Source organism: Strongylocentrotus purpuratus, unplaced genomic scaffold, assembly GCF_000002235.5.
Source record: "Strongylocentrotus purpuratus isolate Spur 01 unplaced genomic scaffold, Spur_5.0 spur5_scaffold_21, whole genome shotgun sequence".
NCBI classification, from domain to species: Eukaryota; Metazoa; Echinodermata; class Echinoidea; order Camarodonta; family Strongylocentrotidae; genus Strongylocentrotus; species Strongylocentrotus purpuratus.
The window spans coordinates 25,091,129-25,112,984 of record NW_022145607.1 but is presented as its reverse complement, the minus strand read 5'-3'; the positions used below and the strand labels follow the sequence as shown (position 1 = coordinate 25,112,984).

The following is a 21,856-nucleotide window of genomic DNA, read 5'->3' as shown; positions in this document are numbered from 1 at the left end:
CCATTTTATGCACACAAAAATGATAAATATAACATATATTCACCACCTAATTCAGAATTCCCCTCGTGCCATTATATTTTAAACTGCGGCCTTGGTGGAATATATCATCTCTCACAAAGTTCTTAATTTGTCAGTTGATACCCTTTGTTATATCCAACACCGGAGCATGCAATATATGGATAATATTGTGAGGCAGCTGTGGCTGAATACTCTATGTACTATGAGAGACCAATCCATGTGTGTGAACCTCCTTTAACATGTGGTGGTTTTTATTTTACCTGACTACCTGACTACTAAGAAAGCATAAATACTTGTAAGTAAGCAACCAGACGGCCGACAGCTTTAGGTCCTCTCCGAGGGACCTGGTAATGAGGATTAATGCCTTACCAAAAGGCACTAGCGCATCGCCTTGGTTTCGAACCTGGGTCATCGGATTACGAGACCACTGCTCTACCGACTGAGCTATCGCGCCTTCAAGTCTCTCTCATTATCAAGCACAGAATAATGATCATCTTTACAAAAGAAAGATTATATACATAAAAATATTGCTCCTTCTGTAACAACTCCCCCTCATTCTCGGCATTTCCAAGCGGTTTCCTCTTGGCGCAAGATAACAAGATCATACCGCTGTTGCAGGTGTTGGTCTGCCACATCTGGCCAGAGTTGACAAGGGAACAGGGAACGACTCCCAGTAAAAACTTGATGGCAACTTTGTTGAATCCAATCCTGGCACCTTTCCTGAATCCAATCCTGTTCCCGGATGAAGACAGTGATGCTGTATCATACGATTATAATAACTTACAAAAAAAAAGAATACAAGAAAAAAAGGCAACCTCCAGACGCGTGAGATTGCCTACTCCTTCAGTTCGAATCGCCATTGAGGCTCTTGCTAAATTCTTTGTGCAACTGCTCCGTATCATCATCCCTAGGTGTTGCTCCTTCAATGTCCACACCATCGGTCAAGATCGTTGTCGTCCCTGCGGCAGCATCATCATCGTCGTCTTGGACCCTGATGTGGGTAATGTTTTCCGATGACTGGTTGTTGTGGAATAGACTGTATGACCTTGGACCCGCGGGAGAGTCCTTGGTGGGTCTCAGAGAGTAGAGGATGACCCCGGCGAAGATAAGGCCAAAGCCAAACAGGTAAAGCCCAGAAAACTGAAAGATGACAAAAACAGTCATGATAAGGGTTGCAGCATGAGACTGTGTATGGTTTCAACTTTGCGTATGTCGCAATACATATAGTACATTCAAATCCTACAGCTGTCACTTTTAATATAGTTTTGAAAAAAAATATTGTAGCAAATCATTAATTCATTCTGCAAATATTAGAAATGGTTATATTTATGGATATTTCAGCCGTCTCCCAACCGATTTTGATCAAACAAAGATGATTTTGACACTCAGTTTTTCAATATCTCCCCCCAAAATTATTTTGTCCAGCCCCCTCTGCAATAAAACTCAACTATTCCTTTAAGGTGGAAATTCCCTTTACTGGCAGATCTAGGCGCTGCTCAACGCTTTAGGTATTGTGGTCAAGTGTCAAATTTGAGTCTTACCGCGAAATGGAACACAAAGATGCCGATGATCAAGGTGTACATATCGGCCGTCAGGATGGACAGGTTGACCACTGTGGCGCTACTCCACTGGATGACCACAGGGAAGAAGGAGTAGAGACAGAACATGCAGGCTGCAAACCCAAGGAGCAGCAGGATGGCCTCGATGTTCCAGGAGAATGAGGCCAGCTCTTGGCGCTCCAGGGCTACCCTAAAATATCAGAAAATAGACGAGAACAGAGAACTCATTGTTTATTAATCAAGTACCGTAAATAACGGTGTATAAACCGTACCTTTTTGCCGCCGAAAAATTCCCCTCCACCTGGCACTATGCCTGTCAATGTCTCCCAGCTCAATAATCGGTGTGTTGACTCACCACTCGGAAACTAGAACAACACTCAAATTTGTCTGTCATCTTGGTTGGAAAGTAATCTTTCTGATAGATCTCAATATGTAGTTTATAATAATAATTCCTCCAATTTTTCTTCTATTACACGGCGTACCACAAGGTTCTATCCTAGGTCCTCTACTGTTTTTTTGATTTACATTAATAATCTTACACATTCAGCTGCACCTCGCAGTTAAATGAAAGGCCTTCCCGCGTGGGTTTTTTAACACGAACCTGACTTGCTGCCGGCAAAAAACAAAAAACAAAAACGCGGGCAGTTTATACTTAATACACCGATAATTACGGTAATAGTTTTTCTCTTATTGGTTAATGACAAGATGTAGGTATTAAAGACCCACAGTAGTGGGTTCTCATGGGGTATTTGACACCGTTTGGGTGTTTACCCAATCACTTTTACGATAGACAGGTTGCATGTCATGCAATGTGCCCAAACCCATCAATGAAAGAAATTATCATAATTGTGGAGTACAGGATGACGTTCTGCTTGAAGCAAATGTTTGTGATGTCACAAGCATCACTTTATAGAAAGGGTTTGGATTTGGCCGCTTGAGGGCATAGTAAATCTTGTGTGCTGCCAATTCTCCACGTTATGGGGAAGTTTGTCACCCAGAGTTGAGTATGTTTTCGTTTAATTTGTGATACAAGTTCAATGATGTGAGTAGAAATTATTGTGTTATCTTGAAGTTTATGAGTTATATTGTCTTTATAGCCAGATAGCTTGATGAAATATAAAGTTTATAACACTAATATGAGGTGATGAAATAATGACATGAATGAGTTCTTCATGTGAAAGATTGCACACGTGTACAGTGTACGTTACATGATTGTAGTGCACGGTCGTGAATATTAATTTTCATGTAGAAGTAACATGAATGATATGACCTTGGGGAATGACAAAGTCAATGTCAGTGAGTTTTAGTGTATTTAGTCAGATTTATAGCGAAGAAGGCATTGTTTGTTTTTGTTTAGTAGAATTACAAATGGCTATTAGGAGTGCCAGGGTACATTTAATTTGATACATGATATGTTACTTTCTAGTCAGTTTATGCAAGATGACTTATTATTGTTTATCTTTATTAAATTGCAGATTGAACCCTGCCTGCTTACAGTTCAGTGTTACCAATAAACAGTGGTGCATGGTCTCTTTTCTTGGTTCTTGGGCATCTGGGTTGGTTTGGCACGCCATATCACACGCCACAATAATGATATTTCAGTCACGCTCTACATACATGTACATATACAGTAGGAAGGCAAGCTGGAGTAAGAGTCTTCATTACAATGCCAACAGAGAAAAAAATATCCCAGTTGGTCAACCCTTCAGGACTTGGCTAAAGTGATCACACATTATTCTTCAAATTGGCAATAATGATATTTTCTTTCATTACTACATTGTTAAAATCATATATGTAATGGCTCTGAAACTGATAAGAATGGGCAAGAATGTTGCCAAAAACACCTGCTTTGTTAATAATCACTATAAACTTACTGGTATCTGTAAAAATGATCATAAAAAAATTCTTGCATGGTCATTGTATGGTATGTCGTCAATCTATAAAGCGCATAATAGCTGAGAATCTCTAGGCGCTTTTTGTTAACAGTGCAACAAAAACAAACTTCAAATTTATGTTACAAAATGCTCAAACTGGAATTCTTCAAATATTGTGGTAATAATGACATTGGAAAAATCATACATTAAAATATAATTGATCAATTAATAGTGATATTATTGATCACAAGTCATATCAAGTATTCTTTAATATCATTTTTCAATGTACATGTACACCTGTAGTGAATAAACATAATTCTCTCTTTATAATGTGACACATTTCTAAGGAATCTCTTATACAATGGTTTCAGCTATTCAAGTGATCTTTAAATTCGATTTAGGGTATTACAGGGTACTCAAGCGCAGCTAAGCAAAGTCTATACAAATAACACAAAAGACTATGATCTACGGGACCTTTTAAGGCCAGGGTTATTTCCTTGTAATTATGCCCCATGCCTCACCCCCCCCCCCCCAATTCCTCTCCTTCAATATCCTCTCAATTCCATTGGCCTGACTCACTATATGAAACTCTATTCACTTCCATGTAACAAAAGATAATACTAGTAACTAGGCATTGTGGCGTGCGCCTGTAATTCAGCTGACAATGGAAGTTACAAACTGATTCAGCCGTGGACGCAGGTTCAAACTGAGCCACGTCTTTCAGATGGTGACATTTAAAGGTCGGTCCCCAGACGTATATAATCATATCTGATTTATTAACGTCTGTAAAAACCCAAAACATACAATAGGAGAGTACTAGCATCTACATTTATTGTAACCCTTCTGCAACAATCATCCCACGTTTTGTAGTTTGGTTCAATAATGTTTGATTTGAAACCCTACAAAATACGCCGGAAGCATGAGTGTAAAGAGTAAATTTTCTGCACACAATGCATCCATTTGTGTTTCATGACTACATTACAATTGATGCCAGGAATTTTATTAAATGAAAATAAGCTTTGAGATCCTTGAATTGGCAACACGTTTAAGAGATTCAAAATTATTGTTTTTGATCAAACTTTGCCATTTTTCAGCTTTTCATTAACACTCTTGCCTATGTATATTGTGTGGTTTTCGTGGAACCTGAACAATATTTTAGTAAATTCAGATATTAGTTGAAAATGCTGTACATTCTCTATGGAAACCGGAAGAAACCTTGTCTCGTCTTCACCAGTATGGCATCTATGCATGTGATGACCTGCGCAGTGCGGGAGGAAGGTTGCCTCTACTGTCTAACATCGTATCAATGGTGGTAGGGGTGAATTGTCTAAAGGGCAGGATAGAATGACTTAGAAGACTGGTCTTTAATAGCTAGACTGCTTCAGAAATCAAACCATTTCAAATTTGAGCACAGTACTGTAAAATTACTAAGGCCAGTCTCAATTATGCGCTACAGAAGCAATTTTATTTGGGAACAGTACAAAATGGGAATATGCTTTGTTCTTTGAAAGAATAGGGTCATAAAGTTCAAGATAGGTCAATGATTGAATCACTAGCAAGATCTAAGCTTCCGAATCCCCATCAATATCATCATCACATACACAATTTATAGCCAACTATTTGATAAGATACAGCAATAAAGATTCTTCAAAGGGATTTTATGATTAGGGGTAAATAGTTTTATTGAGAGAGAACAAACTCTACAGAAGTCGTACCGGTACATGTCATGAATAAAAAAAAATCTTAAGCAATGAAAATTCAGTTTAGAAGAGGCGAAATCTGGATATGAACTTTAACTTGAATAATTCTTTCAAGGTACCATGTACCGGTATACAATTTTTTAAAATGATATAGGATAATATGATAACAGAATTCATGTATAGTAGCTCAAGCTGAAGCACATCTCTATGTACAGTATCTGAGCCAATGATAATGGAAATTTAGTTCTATCCAGGACAACAATATAAACTTATATGAGCATTTAAAAAAAAAAAATCAAATAATAGCAATAAATGAATGAAAATAACTAAAATGATCTACTCACAGCTGTATTCCAGAGACAAACGTCCCAAAGAGTCCCACCATGCCCAAGAACTCTGTCCGCGTGTACTGGCGGACCACATACTCCTGTGCTACGTTGGAGACGCCATACAGACTGGCACCGAGCAAACAAAAGATGTCTCCCAGGAGCTTGTTCGACGGCGCGCTATCTGCAAGGACATTTTATAAAGTACAAAGGAGTAATCAACAAAATTCTAATTACCAGTTTAAGGATTTTGAAATAAATGTTGATTCATTTTAAATCATCATAATCTGACATTTTCTTTGAGCTTGCTTTTCCTTTTTCCAAAAAAATCATCATCACATTAATTTTCTGAATTTCCCCTGTCCACGTGTACAATAAACACAAGACAATAGGACATAATAGGCTTATGAAAGCAACGAGGTAACTGGGTCATTTCACGTTAAGTGTACACTTTTTGAAAAATGGGGTTTTCCCCATTTTGGCATCTTTTAAACAATTATTATTTTATGTTGGCCATTTTATTTGATGGACCTTATCAACAGCAACCTACAGTTCAATTTTCATAACACTGCAAACATTATTTCTGTTAATTTCAGCATTTTTAGTGCATTTTTAACGGAAAAGGGATTCTCATTTCATAATTTTGATAATGTTCATTGATATCTTACATGAATCTATTGAGAGTTGTGTAAAATTTTAATGTTTTAGTGTCAGCACAGCCACTATGTAACATCATAAAACTTATTTGACCAAATTTGACCAATAAATGTGAAAATGATGAATATTTTTGTAAAAGGCATCTTTTCCGTTAAAATTAAAAACATGTCCTCTCCATAACATTGAGGCCAGCAGCAGTGACTTAAAATGATATATATGGGCCTAAACTCTATTTAAATAATCTTCAGAATGTTTGAAAATGAGGACATGTCTCAAATCAATGAACAAAATATGTGATATATATTTTATTGCTTGGTTAATTTGATGACTTTATTTTCCGTTAAAAGTGTGTCCTCTCCATAACAGGTATTTTCTTCATATATTAAAGCACTGAGGCTTGCACTATCTATGGCACTGGTATACAATAATAATATGCCTCCATTTAATATCATGAAATGTGATTTTCCATCTACATATCTATAGATGGTCAGTATCTCACACTAATGCAATGTTAAACTGAATGTCCTCTCCATAACAGAGTTACCCATTGTTAACAATGTACAGAAACAATTATTTTTTTTATAGTATAATCACTTCCTTCATGTAAGAAAACATTGATATGTTGTTCCACTCAGTATAAGAATTCATTAAATATCATGTCAACAGCTATAATTTTATTTTGGTATTGATTTTCATTAATTCCTCTATGTAATTGGGTAATTTCTGAATGCAAAGACAGAAATATTCTCACAACGTAGTCTGATATTAAATACATTTTAAAGTGCAATATTTGTAAGTGTGTAACTGACAAAATCTACTGATCATTGCAATCATTTACCACCCTGGTAGCAATATAATGTATGCCATTAGGTTGTTAAGGAGAGGACACATTTTTTTAACCAGGCACTTCAAGCAGGTAAAACAAATCCTCTGACCTTTGCCCCATATACATCCATCCCTATGTTTATGTAGTCAATACATTGGAGCATGGGAGTGCATGCACATAGCAGTGTTTTCCTTGGACCAACTGCAATGCACCACTTTTACTTATGATGATGTGTGATGTTGGTCAAATTATGCAGCCTTGACAAATATAAGTCAAAAGATTACAGTTATTGAGTGACCATGATTTAAATTTTTACAACATTTAACAATTTGTCCACTGATGCATATTGTTTCAACACAATAAGGAGGGTGGACTAATGCACAATTTGGAATGTAGATTTCGAAGAGGACTTTAATACTTGCATCACATATTATGCATGTATTTGTACGATGCATTAAGCCAGAATATGTCACTGCAATTTAATATAAATTGTGATAGGTACCTGTACAGGTAGTCATGTTTGTGGCAATATTCTATGGCATACATGTATGCTATAATATGTCAACTTGGAATGAATATCCCCAAAAATATGCTTTCAAGGGAGCAATAATCTAGTTTCTTTCAAATGGATTGAATATCATTGATCGTTTAACTTATAATCTTGCAGACAACATTGAAATTGAGCCTCATTACACATTCATGCTCTCAATTCTTTCAATTGGTTACATTACATTGAAGGTTTTCACCCTCTATTGTTCGTTTTACAGCAAGAATCGGCACAAGACATCAAGGAAACACAAAGAAAAGAATGATTCATTAATCTAAAACGTTAACAATGGCAAGTGAACATAATAAGTACAGTGAGACAATGTGTCTTGAGGTGGAATGGAAAAGGTGGACAAATAAATTTGCAACAAATAAATGGGCCATTCCATGAGAAGAAGGACATGACATCAAAAAAAGAAATGTACCTCTTATGTTAATTCTTTGATTTATCACTAACCTTATGCCATGGATGTTCATAAAACATTAGGGCCTTTCAAATTCAATACAATTTTTTTTTCATTTTTGTTGATTTCCTAAGATCTCAAACTATCATCAAAAACGTACATGTGGGACTGTAGCTGAAAAAAAACCCAATTTATTGCAGATTACACGGGATTCTTGTAATATTTTTTCCTGAAAATTTCGCTAAATGGAAAAAGATGAATATATTTCCATATTCTAAGGGGTCCTGTGATATTTAATCTATTACATAGGGGTGAAAATGGCCTCCGGACAAAATGTAAAGCGAGTTACCGTAACGTGAGTTACCGACATATTTGCTTCCTGCATTTTACTAGTCCATTGTTTCTTATCTTTAATATTGTGATCTTATACTAGTAAGTCACAACCTACTATCAAATTAAAATAGGAAAGATTTTGTCAAGATTGTCTAGTATGAGGAGAAAAGAGGGTCTCGTAGAATTGACCATGTCCTTTTTTTGTAACGCGAGTTACCGAAATTCAATAATCCAAGAATCTAAAAATGTTTGTTCTTCAATTTTCTTTTTTGTTTCATTCAGTTGTTCTATATCTACCCTGTCCATGTTTGAAAAAAGTATCTTGTAGATCCTAGCAGTTCTAAAGATATAGGCACATTATCGTGTCAATGTACCCATTAAGTGTAACGCGAGTTACCATGGAATGGCCCAAATCAGTTAAATGCCAAAATGGTTGATCCAAGATTATTGAAGATTTTCAAAAACTTTGACAAACTTTTTAATTTTTTACAGACACCAATTTCCTTTGCTGCAATATTCATTAAAAAAAAATCCTACTTGAATTAAAATGATATACCGGTACATGAAGCATGTGAATGTTCTTTTTTAATAATTAATTTATCAATACTGATACTCACTGTATCCAATGCTTAGCTAATGAAAGCTTAATTTATAGGTAAAATGACCTTTGGTCTTCGACCTAATGACCCATCTATGCAAAATTGAGATGAGGAGGGCATTTCCTTACACAGCTTTCAAAAGTATCATTTGTGTTTATTAAATTTACAGGTATAAGTGCATCTCATGATTGGACTTAGAATTTTTTATTTATTTTTTTTTTTTATTTTTTATTTTTTTTTTTGGGGGGGGGGGATCACCTACACATTATATTTGTAATAGATACACATTTTATGTTGATGATCCCAGCACTGTTGATGGTTTATAGCAACAAAAAAGTTAAAAGTATATATAAAGAAAACTATATCACTTTACGACACTGATGTGTAGATTTGATCTGAAAATTTCTCAAGAACAGTCAATATATGAAGGTATAGACTTTTTGTTAAAGACAAGCAAGTGCCTTGTTATCTGTGAAGAAAAAAAAAGTTGTTAAAGACAATTGTTTTGTTATCTGTTTAAAAAAGAACTGTGTTAAAGACAAGCAAGTGCCTTGTTATCTGTTAAGAAAAAAAAAGTTGTTAAAGACAAGAAGTGTCTTGTTACTGTTGAGAAATAGAACGGTTTTAAAGACAAGCAAGTAACTTGTTACAGTACCTGTTATTCATTTATCAGTTAGGACTTTCTGATCAGTTATACCAACAATTATGGAAACCTATATTCTCATATTGTTTTTGCAGGAATTTAAAGTAAGATGTTTTTGTTTGCTTATTACTCACTATAAATACTAGTTTAATTGACAATATGCATGGTATCGGGACATTTCCTACCTTATATTGCGTTATCTAACTTGGTATATGAAAATCAAAAATAAGGACTGGTGAATGTATTGATTACAAAAAAAGTAAATTGCATTTAAACATTCAGATGTCACTGTTAAACAAAGTGTCCTCTCCATAACATACAATGTATATATCAACGAGTCACTCTTTGAGAGTTTGGATTATAGACAAAATAAATAATAAGACTTGTATATAAAAACTGGTGTATCAATAGACAATATCAGTATTGTTTTTATTGTAAAATACTGTTTAAATAACATGAAACAATGTATGAATAACAAAACTTTCACGCCATATATTCTGAGATAAAGTTGGAGTTGTAATGATGGTGAATAATTTGAAGTTTATCCTCTCCAATATATGTCACTTGGCTCATATAATGTTCCAATAATCTATTGGCATGTTCTTACAGAAATGTTAGAAATGAATGATGCATAGCAATTTACATATCAACTAATATAGTAAGAGTTCATATTGCTAAGATTTGTTGTTAAACAAATGTCCTCTCCAAAACACGTAAATGAATTAAGTTTGGAAGCTCATATTTGATTAAAACTTGCATTCACTTGTTTTTTTTTACACAGCATCAAATAATTTAGACATAAATGCAACACTGTATACCAAATTTGAAGTCTATATAAGAAGAAGGACAAGAAATTCTCATGTCATTAAATAAATTCAACCTCCCCATAATTCAGTTTCCTATAGAATACACTAATTTTATGGCAAAATATGGCTTAAGTGAATAGGAAATAAGTGCATCAACATCTGATAAGTATAAAAAGGCATATAAAAGTACAGAAAACTATGTGTATACCATTTACAGGTATAATAAAGCTGATGTGTTCTTTGTTAAACAAAATGTCCTCTCCAAACGCCTATTTTTGTTACTGTATTTCAATCGAATATTTCTATATGTAAACATGGACTTGACGCTCTATAATTTTACACATTTCTGACATATACCCTAAACTTTCAGAATCTGTGCATCTTTTGCTCTAACAACAATTTTCATTTTTGACCCCCAGTGAGAAAAAAAGTGTACACTTAACGTGAAATGACCCAACTGTATCGTTCCAGAACTTGACACAGGAAAATATTCTGTAAAAGCTGTCATAAGGGTGACCTCTCTAAAAGGTCATCTTTCATGTTTCCCTCTGGAAGTATTAAATTATTTTAGGACCTGTCTTTATAGAAGTCACCTGTCTACAGTCTGGGGCCACTCAACCTTTTAGTCATTCCCTAGTTGGCCTCTATGAACAGGTGTAACTGTTCAAACCCAAATAAAATTTCCATGATTCGGTAACAAGTAGGTTATTATTAGGAGCAGGTGATTCTACATTGCTGTTGAAATGATGATCTCCAACATCTCAGAGAAACACACACAAAATAAAAAAAAATAAACTTATGGGGCATTGCAATCAATTGCAAATCCCCCAAATCAAGGGTACAGTGTGTAAGTCTTGCAATTAATTGCAAATTTGCAATTGATCGCAACTCAACTTTCTTGCAACACCCATTAGTAAGAGAGAAAGAGAGAAAGAGAGAGAGAGAGAGGGGGGAGGGGGAGAATAAAAGCTAGATCTAGTTAACATAACTTTAATCTTAACAAAATCTTAGGAAATTTAGGAGACTAGTGGGGCGTTACAAGAAAGTTGAGTTGCAATCGATTGCAAATATCAGTAGCAAATTTTTCAACTTGCAATCAATGGCAACTTTCCTGCAACGCCCCATAAGAATCACCCAAACTTGCTGCTTTCATTGATCTCCTATTCACCAACTCATACCTGCTCATGCGCAAACATTAACATTTTGTATATATTTGTATCAAGTTCATATGATTGAATATCTTTCTTTTGTTCATATTTGTACGCATAGACACAATCACAAAAGAACTATGAAAAAATGGACAAGGTGTATGCCCTCACAGTGACCTCACATTGATCAAGAAAACATAAAAGAAATAGTATGCCGACATTCATGTAACAAAATTAAACAATAGCCATTAGGCCTGTCCTCATCAGCTCCAGTTCGCCAAATAACCCGCTATCTCAACTATCTCGATTGCAAATTAGCCAGGTAATTTGCATCTTCATCAGTCCGCAGTTGCAATTAGCAGGATGTTTAGCTTAGAAAATATTCTGATAAATCTTGGTCTTGTTTCCAAAATATTCTGCCATTTGGGAAATAGCGGGCTAATTTGCGCTTGTCCAAGCTAGTTTTTGATGAGCGTATCGGTCTGGTGAAGACAGACCTATTGTGGATCGAAAAAGTACATTGAACCCTGCCTTGAATGAATGAATAATTGGCTTACCACCGCTGCTGGCTCTGCCTGAAAGCACATCGGCTCCAATTAGAGCCCCCAGGCCAGCGATGCACGTTACCACGCCAACGATGTGAATGATGCGATACCGAGTGCGCAGGATGAGGAAAGAGAGCAAGATCACCACTGGGATGGTGATGCAATCCAATAGCTAGAAAAGGAACATGAGATGTATTCAGATGAAAAATGTTTTGAAAATATTCTTGTATAGTATTCATTTGTAAAACCAATTATAGTGGGGGCTGTTAGGGCTAAAAAGGGCTTGTTGCTCAGATTCTTCTAAAAGCACCAAATTTGGTCCTTACATGTACTTTCAGAAACAATTGCTATCAAGTCATTACCTATTCCTATGGTAATATGTGAGATTTCCTATTCAATTTTAAAACATACTTTCTTGTTGTTGTTTCTGTTTATTCAATACATTTTCAAGATTCTTCACAAGTCTACGGACAAATATGTAGAGTTTTCTGTAAAATGCATAAAATTAGCATTTTGCATTTAATTAGGCTATAACGACAAAAATTTGCATATTAGGAAAAAACTAATTATACCATCTTGTTCCTTACGTAAATATCTACAAATATGCAAATTTTCGTGTTCATCGGACATTCAACGGCCGAGATCATAGGGGGGCCTCACAGAAGTGAAAACCCGGTGGTAGAATATTCACTGCATATATCCTTGGATTAAATCAAGCCAGATTTAGCTTAAAGATAAAGTCGAGTTCTGGTTATCCGATTGCATTGTGAAAGAAACATTGTGGAATCGATCAGAAACGGTTGATTATCTAGCATTTAAGTATTGGTTTGTACTGCAAGGTTCTGGAATCATCAATATGATAAGAAATTTGGCCCAGTCAGATGTACACAGAAAGATGTATTCCATGCCATATTTAGATTTTAGAATAGTGAGGCATTTGAAGAGCCATGCTTTTCAGAGAACATTTTTTATATGGTGTTCTTCCATACACACTTGCATATTACAATGATAACGCTCACAAATTATTTTCCATCTCTTCCCAGAACTCGACAACCTTCTCTTTAATCCCTTCATGAGTATAAGAGCCAATTAATTAAGTGGTTGATTTCACATGCATATTATCCAAGGTTTATTAATCAAAACATTGGCAAACAGAATGAATGTGAAACCCTGGTAGCACAACAGTAATTCCATAAGGGTACCTGGGAATTTAATAGATGATGCTGTAATAGACTGGTTTACTAAACATATTAAAATCTACTGATGTTTCTTTTCGGGGGACCTAGTGATGAGTTTATCAAATGGCCTGTTATTAATGAATGAACTACATGTACATTACTTGAAATCAAATCTGCATTCATTATATGTTGCTATAGATGTCGGGCAAGCCTTGAACAAAGCTTTCAGGAAGTCAAGAATCCGTGTTAAAAAAGTATGCAAACTGGTCTATTGTTTGCACTCAGTCACTGTGTTGATAATTTTCCTTCAACAGCTAATGTGATATACTGTACATGTATGAGACACTCAAACACCTAACCTACAATGTACAGGGTAAATGGACAAATGGACATTGAGGTGCCTAATTTTGAAAAATAAATCTATGATACTTCTGTATTTTGTCCCATACGTCATCAAGATCAAGATCGACAAGTACTGTAGATACCAGACGATGTTGATAGCCCTAATAGAGCTTACATGTTTACAGAGCAGAAATATATGAAAGAAGCCGGACCGGTAAGTCGTACAGGATTGCATGGTGTCTCCCTTCGATCTTATAACTCTTCTGTTTATCAAAATGTTAGCTAAAAAATTCATAAACTAATCTAGGCCTACAATGTAAGTCTTTTCTCTCTCATCCAAGTACTTTGACCACTGATCTGTGATAACCAGTGTACAATATAAGTTTCTGTTTTCAGGATCTCTTTTTTTAAGTTCATGGTGATATTAAAGTCGTTTTTTTCTTCTCAGTTTACCAGATCACTTTTGGTTCTTTCAAGCGCTAAATCGCTCACCACTCCCGTATAGTTGATTTTATGCTGGTGAAAACACATCAAAAAGTGGGTAATGTACCTGTACACTTGTGAGAGTTGTATACTGATACGCCTTCACCACCAGATAGTTTGCCTCCACGTCGACGAGCGCTACCAGGATGTACTTCCACCATCGCTTGGTGAAGATGTGGTAAAAGTTCTTCTCCCTACTCTTGCGCAGGCACAGGAGGGTGCAGTAGACCAGCGCCAGGAGGAGGTAGTTGGCGAAGCTCTGGGTCGTCGGGGCGTTGATGCCGTGGGTGTCGTTCAGGATCTGGCTCGTGACCCCTGTGCCACAGATGAGCAGGGACAGGACCTGACCCCCCAGGAAAACCTTCAGGAACGAACTGCAAATGAAAAGGAAAGGTAGTCATGAAGCAGCAAAAACTTTGTAACAGGTTCAGAATATTTACCTCAAGACTGTACCATTCTCCTTTCCCTCTTCTTTTCATTTACAACTCTGTCTTTCTCTATGCCTCTTCTCCAAGCTTTCATACAGTATATATTCTCTGATCAACTTTTCTTTCTTTCTTCTTCTTCCTTCTCTTCCTCTTTCTAGTCCTGTCTCTTTTTCTTTTCTCTCTTTGCAATGTACCTTTGATGACACAGAAGTTTTTAATGTTTTTAATATATGTAATATATTTGAGTTTTATTTTGTTTCATTATGCATGATTTATGGTTGTACGTTTCAGTCATTAATATTTTGAATGTTATTGTGTTGTATATTGACTTTGTAAATTGAGCAATTTCAGCTTTCCAGCTGCATGTTCTTTTATTGCAATAAACCAAACCAAATCAAATCAAATCAAATCAAATCAAATCAAACTATGTTCTTAACAGTTCAAGAGAACTACAAACATAGGTACTGTATGTATGAACGGAGCATATATTTCAAAGCATTACATCAGAAAAGTGATATATTTCTATGCTTAAGTGATGTGCCCTATATCCCCCCAAAAATGCCCTATTAGTATGGAACCTTCTTTTGACCTGTTTAGCAATTGCATACATACAGTTTCTCTTGTCAACTCAAAAGCCTGCCAGACATAGCAACAACTAATGAATGCAAACCAAGGGTCATTTTATGAAACCAACTCCATGACAGTCATATCTTTGCCCCCGACCTACAGATATGTCAGAATGCTAACAACCTGTTTCACATAACCATGATAAGCGACAACTTCATGATTTAGATATTATCTGCTAAAAAGTTTAGGCTTCATCTTGATCCATCATATTTAATCCTGAATTGGTGATAGATCCCATTTCCACATTTACATGTAGGTACCTCAGCATAGTCAAAAGCTCCGACTTGACATAGAATTTGCACGTGAATGCGATTGTGTCTCGTGCGAATCACCTCCTTGGTTTCATGAGACTTGTTGCACGTGGCGCTTCATCCAATTCTATATTTTGTCTATACAAAGTACTCCCGTTATTAGAGTATGGCATTTTAGCCTGGCCCCCAATGACATGTTCCCAGCACTGGCGTACCTATGGGGGGGGCAGGGGGGGCAGAGTGCCCCCCCTGACGGGCTCCAGGGGAAAAAAAAGAAAAAGGGGAAAGAAAAGAAAAGGAAGGAAAGGAAAGAAAAAGAAAAAAGGAAAAGGGAAGAAAAAAAGGAAAAGGAAAGAAAAAAGGAAAAAGAAGAGAAAAGGAAGAAAAAGGGAAAAGAAAAGGAAAGGAAAATAATGGGGAAATTAAAAAAAAAAGACCATGGCCGTACGCTCTAGGGGGGGGGGGAGCAGTTGACCCCAGATATTTTGAAAACGTACAGTTTTTTTCCTGAATATGTAGTGTAGGCCTATACCAAATCCTTCAATTCTACTTTTGAAAATGCAAAAGTACCCTCATGACCAGTTCGGTCGCTCGAACTCCCTTCACTCCTTTTGCTTTTGAGATTCTTCAAAAACTTTTAACGCATCTTTCCCCCTCCCCCACCAGAAAAATATTCCGCATACGGCCCTGAAAAATTAAGACAAATGAAAATAGGAAAATATAAGTGATATAACAAATTCGAAACTCTTCGCTGGCGCGAACTGCTTGCTAGCCTATTTTGTATTAAATGTTTTCACTTGCTCGTCCCCCTGAAAAAAGAAAAGGATTAGCATTGCCTAGAATACAATTGTGCCTGCCCAGACGGGCCCCGACCTGCAACCATGGCAACAATAACACACATAATACCAAATGTTACTAAAAGAGACTAATTCATTTTTCTCGCTCGCTACACTCGCTCGCGAATAAAATGAATAGACATTGCTTTGGAAACAATTGTGCCCACCCTTGACCTGCAACAATATCATTAAAAATGGAAGAGTTTTTTTCGCCCTCTCGCCAAAAAGGAATTGAATCGCGTTAAACGCGATTGCGTCCATCCTGACCTGCACCAATAAAAACAAGTTTATTTATTAATTTCTATTAATTTTTTTTTGCTTGCTCGCTATGCTCGCTCGCCAAAATGGAATTGACACCGCTAACGTGCCCGCCCCAACCTGCAACAACCAGTTAATAATTATGTACCAAACGTTTTTCAAAGAAGTTTTGGTGTGCTCGTGCTCGCCAAAACGGAATTAACACAGAAGCGGATCTAGAGGGGGGGGGGGGGGGGGGGGGGGGGGGGGGGGGGGGGGGGGGGGGGGGGGGGGGGGGGGGGGGGGGGGGGGTTGCAACCCCCCCCCCCCCCAAAAAAAAAAAAAATCCGGGACCATTTTTTTAAAATCTTATCTTTTTTTTTAAACTTGTAATTTTATTTTATTCTATTTCTATGTATTTATTTCATTTATTATTATTATTATTATTATTATTATCATTATTATTATTATTATTATTATTTCTTTTTGGGGGGAGGGGGGGGGGGGGGGTTGGGCGAACAAATGTCACAGAGTCCCTTGCCCCCCCCCCCCATCAGCTTTTTTGAGGACACGGGCCACCGCCGAAGTGACAAGCTAGGCCAGCGTTGCCGATTCTCATCCCCAAAATCCCTACATTAAAAAAAAAAAAAAAAAAAAAAAAAAAAAAGAAAGAAAAAAGAACGCACGCTGGAGAGAAACCCTTTCAAGTGCAAATATTGTGAGAAGATATTCAACTCATCTGGTAACTTAACCAAACACATGATAACTCTGGATATAACTGTGTATTTAACTGTTACTTGATTTAAAAAGACGTTATCATGCACTGCTTTTTATGGTCTCCATCGTGTTAATAGATGCCAGGAAAACATCACTTACGGGGTTCAAATAAACACCCAAAAAAAAATCGGCTCGCCGCTTCGCGGCTCGAGGACGATGCTCTGCATCGTCATTATTGGTCAACCCCCCCCTGAGCAAAAAGCTAGATCCGCCCCTGTAACATCACCTTAGACATGATCGCGTAAGCCCTGACCTGCAACAAACAAATCTGAAATTTATGAACCAATTATCATTACAAAAATTTTGCTCGCTCGCTACGCTCGCTCGCCAAAATAGAAATAACACCGCTTTTAATAACCACGTCCCTGACATGGAACAATGAACCCAAGTTTTATGTACCATATTTTCCCTATAAAAGAGAAGTGATTTTTTTCGCTACGCTCGCTCGCCAAAATAGAAATAACACCGCTTTTAATAATCACGTCCCTGACATGGAACAATGAACCCAAGTTTTATATACCATATTTTCCTTATAAAAGAGAAGTGATTTTTTTTGCTCGCTCGCTACGCTCGCTCGCCAAAATAGAAATAACACCGCTTTTAATAATCACGTCCCTGACATGGAACAATGAACCCAAGTTTTATGTACCATATTTTCCCTATCAAAGAGAAGTGATTTTTTTTGCTCGCTAGCTCCTGGAATTATGTGCCCACCACTAACCTGCTACAATATCATTAAAAAGAGAAATGTAGGGGGTTGCCTGCCCGCCAAAATGGGATTGACATTGCCTTAAACACGATTGTGCCCCCCGACCTGCAACAATGAAACAAATTTTATATAGCAATTCATTGAGAGAAAGATGTATTTTCGCTCGCTAGCTAAGAAGGGTATAAAATCACCCTAAACACAATATTGTTCCCGCGCCCTGCATGGGACAATTGAACCAAGTTTAAGTGGCAATTATTAAAAAAGAAGTGATTTTTTTCTTGCTCGCTACGCTCGTTTGCAAAAAAATGAAATTAACGTCGCTTACAAGTGAATGTTCCCACCCCCAACTTGCAACAATACCAGTTTATATACCAAACGTTACTTAGAGATTTTTTTTTGCTTGCTCGCTCGCCAGAAGTGAAAATTAGCATCGCCTTTTTTGTTTGTTTCGGTCGCTTGCCCCCCCCTGACGGAGTACCCCAGGTACGCCACTGGTTCCCAGGAACAAAAACTTGAACATATCCAGAGAACCGCCACGTGTATTGCACTGAAGCAATCTCGTAGAGTGATGCCATACAACGAGAGACTCCATTCTCTTGATTGATGTTCACTAGCTTCTTGCAGAGACTACCTTTTGTGTTCATTTGCCATGAGGTGTCTATACGGTCAATTTGATTGTTCAGCTCTGCTAGAAAATATGCTAATCAACCCTTACCGTCCCCACACTCGGTCCTTTAGCCATCTTCCTCCTCTTCTATTCTCTGTCCTTCTCTCCTTCAAGGCGAATTCCCAGACTTTGGGACACTCTTCCTTCCCATCAGTGTCAAAGATGAGGCAGTGGTATCTTCTGTCTTCTTTCGTTTGGATCTCAAAAGCAGCAATCTTAAAAAGTGCCTACCGGTAGTTGTGGTGTTATCTCTTCCAGTTATATCCATATTACCTCACTACATACCTTCCAACTAATTTCCAGTTGTTTTTCTAAACAAATATCATGCCATAATGCTGTACTATAAAATAAAAAAATAAAAATTCCATTGAACTTAAATACTCTTACTTATTTATTAAATATAAATAGGCTTACTGATATAAAGACACAATTTCTTTAGGCCTACATTGTATATCAATTTGAGGAATTGTAACTTGATAAAGGAGATTTGACGCATTTATATAGACGTTGCAGTTTGTCAGTTCATTAATTATTATTTATTTCTTGTTTTCAAATGTGTTGTAGTTTGTAAGTGTTATAATTATAATGATAATGTTGATGACGATATAATAAAAATAATGACCGACTTTGGCACCGCACCTCTGGCGGATGACTCGATTGCTTGCTGCTTGATTTTTGTACTCCTTTGGCTTTAACATCATTATGTGGAGAGACTTTTTCATCGTCTTTCTACTTTTTTTCATAGATATGTGATATAATCATTTTTTTACTCCATGCATTGAGAATAGAGAAATCTATTGGTTTTCTCATTCTGCATCATAGTTTTGATAACTTCAATGGAAATTTTAACCCGCATCTATCGACACGTTTATTTTTCATCATCTTGCAGTATTATCACATGCGTCTGTCTCTTCAATAACCAAACATTAACATCTTCGCATCATACGTTGTGCCAACTTTTTTTTATTATCGTCATCGTGCAGTTTGTTTGAGTCATCGCGAAGCAACAAAAAAAAATAGCGCATTCATCGCGAGCGATTTGATTTCTTCACACATCATCTTCTAACTGATCGTTTTGTCATCAAGGATATCGTCCATTGACCGCCTGATCATCGACATCATAACTGAAATCATCCAACAAATACTTCATCACTATCGTCACCGACAACATCATCAACAAAAACAGTGCCTTAATCAAATATTATCACCGACTTCATCTTTGTCATCACTTTTATCGGCATTTTCACCGTCATCATCATTGCCGACATCATCGACTTCAACATTGTCTTCATCATCAACATGGTCATTCCTGACCTAGCCCTGGATGCTAACTTTGTTTGATAGACTCTATTTTTATTTTGAACGCTTTGCTGAAATATTTGATGATCCTTTTTGTGCTTGTTTTTGCTGATTGATAATTGTTGTTTTTTGTATGATTGTTTATTCATTTGATCTCTTCTTCTTTCTTCTTCGGTGCAGTCTGCTTTCTTTAATCTTGAAGATTCTTGCAGAACTTTGGTGTAGATCTAGTTTGTGTCATAGGGATAGACCCCCTAGGCCAAATTTTGCCGGGGATAATTTTTATGATAACGGACGATCCTCATTCTCGGACCAGCGCCTCTACTGATACTAGTTATGGCTTATGAATATATGACAAGATGGCCAGCAATTTATTATTAACACACACCTAGAGTTCCCTAAGGAGGTGTTCTACACACATCAACCACGTGCAACTAGACCTACAATCTACACCATGGACATGTGTTAATGTCTGGTTTCTACACAAGCAGCCGACAAAGCTTAGCCACACAAGTACACACGCTGGCCATTCATTTAATACACAAATGCAAATCCTCAAAAACGTGCGAAGGGCTAACCGAGCAGTTCCCACGCTGACTTGTAAAATTAGAACCCATAACAAGACTTCTGATCATTATCCAACAATGTTTAACTTAATTTCCGTAGATCTACTTACAGTGTATACAGAGGTGCAAATATTTTCTTTGTTTTAGTCCAACAACTGGAAGGAATTTCTTCCGTAGTACTGACGTACGGGACATCGTTGCCGAAAGCCATGATGTATGTCGCAGTCGAGTCTGGTCTGATCTGATCAGCGGCGGCGCAGCGGCGTTTTTGTATGTTTGTTGTATGTACTGTACGTTCTGTGAGCCGCGTTTTTTTTTTTTATCTATGCAAGCCCAGGGAATTGTTCATTAATCCCAAAGGGTGTGCTGGGGATGAGTCTAAATGTGGTTACACTTCTGAGCCACTGTCATTTTTAGAAATGATTTCGACTCACAATGCTTTTTCCTTAGATTATTATAATACTCATCAGGGGCGGATCCAGGAATTTCTTACCGGGAGGGGGGCACAAAATGGCTTATTTCCAGTGGGGTGCCCTACAAACACGTACAAAATTAATAACTTAAAATAGTAATAGTAATAGTTACAGACAGATAAGAAAAAGAAAAATAATAATAGCAACATTATAAACTGATGATAGAAATGATAATCAGTACAAGAAGAAATGGAAGAAGGAGAGGAAGAAGGAGAAGAAGAAAAAGAGGAGGAGAAAGAAGAGGAAAATAATGATTGTAGCATTTCTACTATCACTATAATTCCAATCATATAACATGTCATTCACTTCTCTTCTCTGACTGAGCTAGAACCTGAGCTAGAGATAAAGCTCTTTTTTATGGGGAGGGGCAGAAAGAAAATAACAGACCAGGAAAATCATGTCATTTCAACAACATATTTCGTAAATCACTGGTATCAAGCCACGCTTGAATTTCATTCAACTGCCCCCGCTCCCCCCGCCCCCCCCCCCCCCCACATGATTGGTGATCTCTTTACTTACCCAAAGTTTTGTGTTTTCTCTCTTTGAGTCCGATATCTTGGCAAATTAAAAAAAGTTTGGCGAGAATAATGTTAACATTTAGTGTTGTTTTTTTCTAACTAAAATAAATGGTGTACCTTTCTGTTATTTTTCTTTATTTGTTGGTTCATTTGTATCTGGAATCTGACTATTATATTCATATATTTAACCTGTTTGGTTTATTTGATTTGATTTGATTTGATCGGATTTTTTGGTTTCGGCATCTTTTTTTTTCTTTTTTCATCATACATTTTCATGAACATAATATGGTTTGATACAATATTTTAAGTGTATATAATTTTATACAGATAATGAACGAATTTAAACAAATATATTGAATGCATAATTAACATACATTAGATGCAGGAGGGCTACAGAAATAAGCAAAGTAGCTTGACGTATTATTCTGTTAATTGCATATTATGTAGCCCATTTGTTTACTATCATTAATTTTTATTTCAA

At 36.7% G+C, this 21,856-nt stretch overlaps 1 protein-coding gene across 1 annotated transcript; it reads right to left on the bottom strand.

The window, feature by feature from the left end:
* Nucleotides 1–472: 472 nt before the first annotated feature.
* On the bottom strand, nt 473–20,656 carry LOC115918949 (solute carrier family 35 member F2-like). The gene is made up of 6 exons (XM_030995466.1): nt 20,495–20,656; nt 14,055–14,361; nt 11,997–12,156; nt 5,496–5,661; nt 1,560–1,767; nt 473–1,158 (listed from the first exon to the last, which is right to left on the bottom strand). The coding sequence occupies exons 1-6, from the start codon at nt 20,593–20,595 to the stop codon at nt 862–864; spliced, it is 1,239 nt and encodes a 412-aa protein (XP_030851326.1). The 5' UTR covers nt 20,596–20,656; the 3' UTR covers nt 473–861.
* Nucleotides 20,657–21,856: the final 1,200 nt, after the last annotated feature.

Excerpts from the sequence above, each read along its gene's own strand:
- LOC115918949 (XM_030995466.1), bottom strand. The coding sequence starts at position 20,595 with ATGGCTTTCGGCAACGATGTCCCGTACGTCAGTACTACGGAAGAAATT. Across the intron at positions 12,157-14,054 it reads CAACTCTCACAAGTGTACAG|CTATTGGATTGCATCACCAT; the intron begins GTACATTACCCA and ends TTCCTTTTCTAG. Across the intron at positions 1,159-1,559 it reads TCTTTGTGTTCCATTTCGCG|TTTTCTGGGCTTTACCTGTT; the intron begins GTAAGACTCAAA and ends GTCATCTTTCAG.